General features: G+C 40.3%; 1 protein-coding gene across 2 annotated transcripts in view; it reads left to right on the plus strand.

Moving 5' to 3' along the window:
* pdlim2 (PDZ and LIM domain 2 (mystique)) overlaps positions 1-1,284 on the plus strand; it is a 44,425-nt gene extending 43,141 nt beyond the window's left edge. For both annotated transcript variants that reach the window (XM_078251564.1, XM_078251565.1), the window contains exon 10: positions 295-1,284. In XM_078251564.1, coding sequence (XP_078107690.1) covers positions 295-487 — 193 coding nt within the window. In that variant the 3' untranslated portion in view covers positions 488-1,284. The remainder of the gene's footprint in view (positions 1-294) is intronic.
* Positions 1,285-8,684: the final 7,400 nt, after the last annotated feature.

Below are 8,684 nucleotides of genomic sequence, written 5' to 3' on the forward strand. Positions count from 1 at the left end.
TGATTGAAAGTGTCACGATACAGATAAGTTATCTGCCCAATTTCAAAAATTGTCACTTGTTTGAGAAGAATCTCAAAAAAGTGTATTACTACATTGGCATACATACAATCATTTGTTCATAGGAAAACAAGATTATAATTGTCAGTATGACATGGCCATGCAAATATTTCTGCTGTCGTGTTGTCTTGTCACAAACGTGCAACCAGCGAGTTGATTTGCATTGGAAATGAGGCAAATCATTTCACCCTGATGTCGGATAGTCCGGTGTGTTTGACTGCATTCGTCTTTCCACAGCACACTGGCCGTGCGCATCGCAGACAACCGCTTCCGCCACGCAGAGTGCTACACCTGCACAGATTGCGGTCTCAACCTCAGGATGAGGGGTCACTTTTGCATCGGAGATGTGATGTACTGTGAGAAGCACGCCAAACAGAGGTACCAAGGCCCGGGCAGTTCCCCTCAAGCCACCGTGTCCCAGCGCCAGTGAGTTTGCCACTCCACACCTGCCCCGCTCTGGATCTGCCGGAAGCTCCACACCATCTGACTCAGTTATAGACCTTGGGATGGTACGTGGAGGTGGACACTAGTCAACAAAACGGCAGATGTTCTTTTCTGATCACATTTAACCATCCTTGCAATATTATGATTCACTTTATTGCTTTTCTTATAATCATACGTGAATTGGGGCTTTGTTTTTTTTTCATATGGCCCGGCCTCCGCATTCTCTTTAGGTTATTCTTAGCTCTAATGATGCACAGCTGCCATGAACTCGAGCCACATTGTACTGAGGCCACATTTTCATAACGCCAACGCTTTAGACAAACTCAACAGGACTGGCACTCTGACTCTTTGAGGATCTGGATAATCATTTGAATCTCCGGCTGACACAAAGGGACCAAAATCTCACCTACGCTGTGTGCGTGCCTGTGTGCGTGTGTGCGTGCGTGTGTGTGTGTCTAGAATCAGGCCAAAAGCCCTCAAGTTTTTTCTATATTTCTTTTGTATGCAGAACTTGAGTAGAAATGATGAAAAAAAAAATACATATTTGCTGACTTGTTTTGTTGCTTATGAGGGACTATAGATTCAATATACAAATATTTTTGATGTTTTTGAACTGTATTCTATAATATAGACCATTTAAAAATGCATAATGTATGCACAGGGCCATTTAGTGTGGAAAGAGTTGATGATACTACACTTTACCAGTTACAGCAGTACTCAGAGATACACTATAATGTTTGCATTTTATGTGGCACCCAATAAAATCGCACAACCTAAAGCTTCTTCAGTGATAATGACTGTGTTGGAATAATAAGTGTGAAAAAGCTTCCTGCATCATTACTGGTTCTTTACTTTTTGGTGATTTCTAACCTGTCTTCAAATATTTTTATCAACTTTACATTACACAAGTTCACTTCATATTATTGCACCTGGCAGGGGTCAACGAGAGTTGTTTTTGTCCCTTACAGATAGTGCTGGGTACCGAATTCAATACTTTTTCACCGACCGAATTGCCTTGAGTATTGAAAAATGCCTCGTCATTCAATTCCTAAGGAGTAAATCTGATCAGCGTTAGTGAGCCAATAAGCATGCAGCATGCTTCTACCAAGATCTAATAATGATTGTGATTGGCTGTCTAACGTGACACGTCGTAGAGACACGCAGGAAAAACTCTAGGTTACGCACAGAGACGGCTCAGAGTAGGAGCTGAAAAATATATAGGATTTGTGCCGTAATGTTATTTCTCTTTTGTTTTATAAAATTGGTTTAGGAACCAGTATCGAAGTCACAGTATTGGTATCTGTACTGGTATCGGAATTTTTTTAACGATACCCAGCCCTACTTATAGGTGACCCCAATATTCAACGCACATCTTTTAAGTTCAATAGACCTTTTTATTTTTAACAGCTAACCTTTTTTGCATGTTAGCAGTAAATCATAGATGTAACTAAATACATCAATGATGACTCCATTCCATAGACGTGTCTCCAGTCTCTGGAGTGGGCGCAGCTGTAATTAATATAAGTTACAGCTGTGCTTTTCCTGCCATGACTTGTCAAAATGTCTGCCGTTTTAACGGCCCATTTACAATACTGTACATGACAATAAATCATTAACTTTCTGGGCCCTATTTTAACGATCTAAGTGCACGGCGTAAAGCTTTTGCTAGTTTGACAGTGGAAAAAAGGGTCCGTGCGCCGGGCACATGGTTCAAAAGGGTTGTACTTAGTGTCTTCATTAATTCATAGGTGTGTTTTGGGCGTAAGATGCAATAAACCAATCGGTGTCATCTCCCATTCCCTTTAAAAGCCAGGCGTGTTTGTACCTTGGCTATTATGGTGGCGGATTTGCACCGTAATAATTGTGTGTGTGTGTGTGTGTGTGAGTGAGAGTGTGTGCACAAGCCTAGGCGTTACTAATTCGCTGTTAAAATAACAATGAAATGCTGCGCTATTGACTTTAGACCAGGTTTTTGTTGGTCAATGGTGCGATCACTTCCCACTGCCTCAAGATAGCAATACGCCAACAATGCACCTGAACACACCTCCCTGTAAGACCAGACATGGGCGCAAAGATGGGCGCAGGTGCATTTGCTATTTAAACGATGCAGGCGCTGGACGGGAAATTGACAACTGCGTCGGTCTTCAACTAGCAAAGACACTTGCATTGGGCCGGGTGCAAGATAGGGCCCTCTGTCTTACTGCGTGTAGTAAGACATGACTTCATATGGGATAAAAAAAAAAAAAGGCATGCAAATGAATAGACGTAACGCAAGGAGACATTTTACGTAACAAAACTAATGTGAAAAAAGTTGCCACTGTCTGTTTTGGCAACACTGGTTTAGAGGTACACTGATTGCCTCAGTTTCTCTATTCATTTACATGTAGTATAGTCTTTATCCACAACGTTCCACTTCCGGGATTGTTCAGGTGCTGCCGGAAATTCCGCCGGATTTGTTTCGTTTTGGCCTCATGTCCGCCACCTTCCACCTTGTTTGTGTTGTAATTCTAACCTCCGGTGGATTTGTGAGGACTATGGTTAACTGCTCCTCAGATCTCTGCAGGGTAAATCCAGACAGCTAGCTAGACTATCTGTCCAATCTGAGTTTTCTCTCGCACGACTGAAACGACTTTTGAACATACACCAAAACAAGTTCCTACTCGAGGCTATTTTGCAGCGGCACCATAGCTCCGTCTGGGGCTTAGGGGCCCGGAATGCAATATTCTTTGACTCCAGCTTGTTAAATGTGAATATTTTCTAGTTTCTTCTCTCCTCTGACAGTAAACTGAATATCTTTGAGTTGTAGACAAAAACAAGACATTTGAGGACGTCATCTTGGGCTTTAGGAAACTGTTACGATAATGCAATTATCAAAGAATAGACAGAACTACTGAATATCTCTCAATGTTCATTTTTACTTTTACACAAGCCAGTTACAGCATAGTACAGAAATAACTGACTCAAAAGCTCTCTACAGCTGTTTTTGTAATACAAAGTGGAATATACATGTAATCATAATGAAGTCGATGTCGCCTTCTTTATCAGTCAGGGAGGACATGTTCTGCCCTCCGCATCATTCCGTGCTCTAGACAAGGTCAGTCAATGGCTCGGTGGTATCTTGTGAGAGTACAATCAGTATAATATGGCATTCTTATGCAAACTGTTTTAATAATAAGACCGTAAAATGTCAATCACAATTTTTCTAACAGAAACCCTGACATTTTTCATTATTTTCTGACATTTTCTACATCAAATAACTAATCCATTAGACGCCTCAATGTTGAATGTGAAGCTGGAGGTAATAAACAGCAGTCCGAGTGGTCTGTCAGTCTTGGATAAAGCTATCATTGGTGCCCCCCCCCCAAATCCATTGGGCTAGGATGCTGTCAATCTGACAATTGTGATATCCATTGGCTCAAAGTACTGTCACTTGGCTGCCTGTTCTGCCAATCTTCCCAGCCCTTGTCACATGACCAATTAATGTTTCCATGACAACTATCCAAAATTGTGATACCATGGAACCAGCACTGGAATTGTTTTTTTTAAAAGTGGCTGACTGAGCCTATAGAAAATGTGTATTTTAGTCAGATAAACAATTTGTTTAAAATGAAAACCAGTAAAATGAATAATGAATGTGATGTTTTATTAAGCAGAATTACATTGTTATATCCTATCCAATATTTCCAAGCAGATTTTCTATGCTGTATTCTGACATGTGGAAAATGTGATGGTAATTACCAGTTATTGTGAATTAAAGGCAAAAAAGTTAAGAAAAGCAGGACTTAACCCGGTGATACTAGCATGTCATAGTCTTCAACTAGCACTGCACTGTACAAAGACCATTTCAAACAATATTCGTAATTCACTCTGCTAACAGAAGAGGGCAGTGTTGATACAGGCTGAAAAATGAAGGACCATCTTAGACTTCATAGGATTTCATGGACAAAATACAATTAATATTTACAAAAAGGCTAATTTCTGTGGAGAAATGTGATATTAGAATTTAAATTGATTCAGCGGTCAACAACTATGCATACATTTATTTATTCATCAGTATGCATAAATGTTACATGTGGATTTACTCAGTTATTGCAGTAGTGAGTGATTCCTTTTAATATGGATTACAAAATATTATGTTCAGTATGTGCTTTGCATATATAAGTACTAGAATGTACAAACATGGAGTCCACGCTCCAATATGTAATCGAGATTAAATGCTACAGGGTTACCACTGCTGTTACTGCTGTCTGCTGCTGGTAATTCTTAATGATGGACAAAGGTATTTAGTGCTAAGAAATATGGCACCACATTATGATTTGATAACCCCATAAACTGTGGAAGCAGTGGGTTTAATGTCCCCATAAATCCTTAATTAGAACCATTCACCCAGGAGAAAGTGCAGGACTGACTTATTGACAGCGGCTCAGAGAGGGCGGGCCTTCCGTGTCCTGCTGATGTGGTGTTTTTTTTTTCGTTGCCATTTTACTCTTTACTTAGTTCATTCGATTTATAGGGCCTATCTATCAAATTAGAAGTAACATTCTTTACTTACTGACTGCGTGAGCCCCCCCAGCTGCTGTAGTACAGGAGAAAGTGTCAGACGAGGATTCCCATTAGGACACCAGAGATTGCCGAAGTTCACTCCATGCAGATTTATTGGCAACAATTACATGTTTACAAGTAAACCAAGGCTGCCCTTTATCCGTCGACTGACCACAGGCAACAGACAATTGAATAGACAACTGAATGTAGGCAGTGGTGGATGAAGTATTCAGATCCTCTACTTAAGTAAAGGTAGCCTCCTAATACCACACTGTAAAAAATTACAAGTGAAAGTTTTGCATTGAAAATGTTACTTAAGTAAAAGAATAAGTATTATCAGGAAAATTGACTTAAAGTATTAAAAGTAAAAGTACTTGATGCAGAAAAATCCTCACATTTTAGAAACTGGAAATGATCCAAATTATTGTAGCCATCCACAGATACAGTTCAACTTAGTCACTGTGCCACATGTATGTTTAACATTAAAACATGATTTATAAAGCTTAGTATTCTATGCAAAAAATGTACATATAAAGGCTTTAGGCTGCCCTACATGTTATTGTAGGCCCAGTTTAATATGCAACTTAATTTCATACAACATATGGAGCAGGGGGTGCCTGCTCCATCTCTCTTTCAGTTAAGGGGTCCTTGGCTTAAAAAACGTTGACGACCCCTAGTCTAATCATTTCAGCTGCAGCTTGTAGGCCTGTACTGTATATTGTTGGTTCGTTTAATTTATAATATAACATTGTATTTCATAAACTACATGTGTTGTAGGTGCAAAAATCATTCATTTGTAAAGTAACTAGTAACTAAAGCTGTAACAGATGAATGTAAAAAGTACAATATTTCTCTCTGAAATGTAGCGAAGTAGAAAGTGGCATGAAAAGACTCAAAGTACAAGTACATCAAATTTGTACTTAAGTACTGTACTTGAGTAAATGTATTTAGTTACATTTCATCACTGAATGTAAGTCTTTTTTTGAATTTGCGCCAGTTGGACACATTAATGTACACAGTTTACTTTATTTAAACTGGTTATATTTGTATTCCTTACTCCCTGTCTCCACTCTTCCCTTTCTTGCGTGCACCTAGGTCTTTGTGACCCAGACAGTTCATTGTCTGTCGGCTTCTTCAGTACTGCATGTGCAGTGCTCACACCACTAGATGTCACAGGCTCATCAAGAAAAGACTCGGCAACAGATGGGGGCCTGGTGTTTGCTTCCCAGCTGCAAGTTTTTCTTTTGTTTATCCACTGGCAGACAGGCTGTCCTGAGCTGTGCCTCAATCTCAGCAGTCACTTTGTCTGCCTCACATCTCTGATTGCCCCGTTGTTTTTTTAGATGTTTTTGCTCTAACGTGTGATTTGGAGGACAAACACCGGAACATGCCCGAGAGCAATTGTCTGTCATACATCCCAAAAGCTTGTGAAACTTCCACCAAAATCTCCCCCAAAGACATTATCTCAGTCCTCCTCTCTGAGCCTCTCTGCGTCCCACCTTTCCTTCCCCAGCGTTCTCCCCTTTCTCAATTCCCTACCTGGAATGGGGTCCAGATGTGGAACAGGGAGAAGGAGAGATTGCTTGCTTGGCTATAAGGAGCAAGAGGGGGGCTCCGGTGGGGGGGGGTGCAGAGAGAAAATGTTGGAACGACATTAAAGTTTGTCTGGATGCCATTAAGTACAATTTGATGTAATGTGCAGTTTGGAACGTGACATTTTAAATGGAAACTGTGCTCTCCAGATGAGAGAGATTTGGGCCGTGTGGAGTTGGAGGGGGGTGTTGTACTTGAAGCCTTATTTAACAGCTTGGATAAACAGCCCTCTGTTTCGTTGCTGAGCAGGCGCCCTCAACTCTTTGTGCTTTCTTTCAATAATCATGCTGGCTTTCTGAGCCCGCTCCAGTGTACAGTATCATATACAGGAATAACAAACCCAGGGTCCACTGTGCGGGTCAGAGCACAGTGCACCATTATACTGCCGGGCATGCTCGCACGACTGAGGTGCCTGCAGATTTGGATATGTCTGTGAACACATGTCAAACCCAGTTGCATAAAGTCCCTTTTCAAAAGATTTCCTGGTTCACCTTCTCATATTTGATTTCAAAATGCTCTCCAGATTTGAATCGCTACAGCCTCCATCCTCCCGGGCCTCTCGTATATCAAAAAGTATTTTTAAAACACAAATCCATGGAGTCCAGCACTGCATTTTGGGAACTTTCCATACACACAGGCAAAAATGTGAAAAGGAGACCTTGAGGAAGTTTATGATCTTCTGTGTTTTTTGGATTCTTTCAGGAGGGAAAATATCATCATATCTTCAATATCTCGCATGCAGGCGCACTTTAAAAATCAAGGCCTTCCCGTCTTCTACAACCCGGATGGAAACAGCCAAATCAAATAAAAAAACAACAAAACAACGGCAATATGGCATTGAAACAATAAATATCCCATAAACATTCCCAATATTTCTTAAAAAATACATTCATGATCTTATTTGCTTCATAATGCTTTCCCCTTTATGCCATTATAGGGTTTCTCTTAAACTAAAAGAGCCTATAAGGATACATGATGATGATGATGATGATGACTAGTCTTTATTACCTTATAAAAAAGTTTTTTTTACTTTTAAATTTGGATTTGTAGCCGCAAGAGTCTGCAACCAACAGGCCTTTTTGGTTTTTGTTTTTGCATTAAACCATAAAGCCTAAAACATTTATATTATGCATATTTGTAGTTATGTTAGAGTGTAGTTTACATTTATTTGTTCTTTTCATTTTAATAAGTTTGGCTATGCACCATCCATCAAGGCAAACTCCTTGTAAGTGTTACTTACTTGGCAATAAATCCTTCTCTGATTCTGATTCACTTTACCATTTCATCTAGGCCAGCTACAATACACGTTTGTTTTTATATAATTTTGATGATAAGTATCACCATATCACCCAGCCCTACTAGAGGAAAAAGTAATCTGTTGACAAAGTGTTACCAATTAAAAATGAGAAACTGTAAATGCATTCTGAATTCGACAAATACATGTAACATTCAAACTCAAGATATGCTTTTCACTTTCTGTAGGCTATATTTTATATTAATGTGGTTTCACTAATTGAAATTCTTCATGTCATGTTATTAAATTCCAGCACCTCTGGGCTTCCACATGCTTCAAATTGGATTTATTTGTACATTTCAAACATAATCCACATAACTAGTGTGTGTGTGTGCGTGCGTGTGCGTGTGCGTGTGTGTGAGTGAGTGAGTGAGTGAGTGAGATGTGTGAAGTGGCTTCAGGGGGGGTTTAGCCATGCTCTCCTCCTCTCTCCAATGGGCTGGATGCGCTAGGACCGCGGGGACCAGAGCGCGCAGACGCAGACGGAATGGGCGCACTTGGGGTAGTAATAAGTGGGTTTGGGTATGACAGAGGCAAGCAGGCAAAAACCGCTAGATTCTGGGAATCGCACAGGAGCCGACCAAGACGCAAGCTCACTTCTTGTCCGAACTAACAGTTGTTTCCTAGTTTCAATTTTATTTCAAGTTGCGCGTGAGAGAAGTCCCTACGGAGTGCTCCGGGATCGAGGAAAACACTGAGGAAAACTTTTTAAAGCAGCGGAACAACTGACAAAAGTTTGAGGATATACTTTTTA

Source organism: Sander vitreus, chromosome 5 (genome assembly GCF_031162955.1).
Source record: "Sander vitreus isolate 19-12246 chromosome 5, sanVit1, whole genome shotgun sequence".
Taxonomy (NCBI): Eukaryota; Metazoa; Chordata; class Actinopteri; order Perciformes; family Percidae; genus Sander; species Sander vitreus.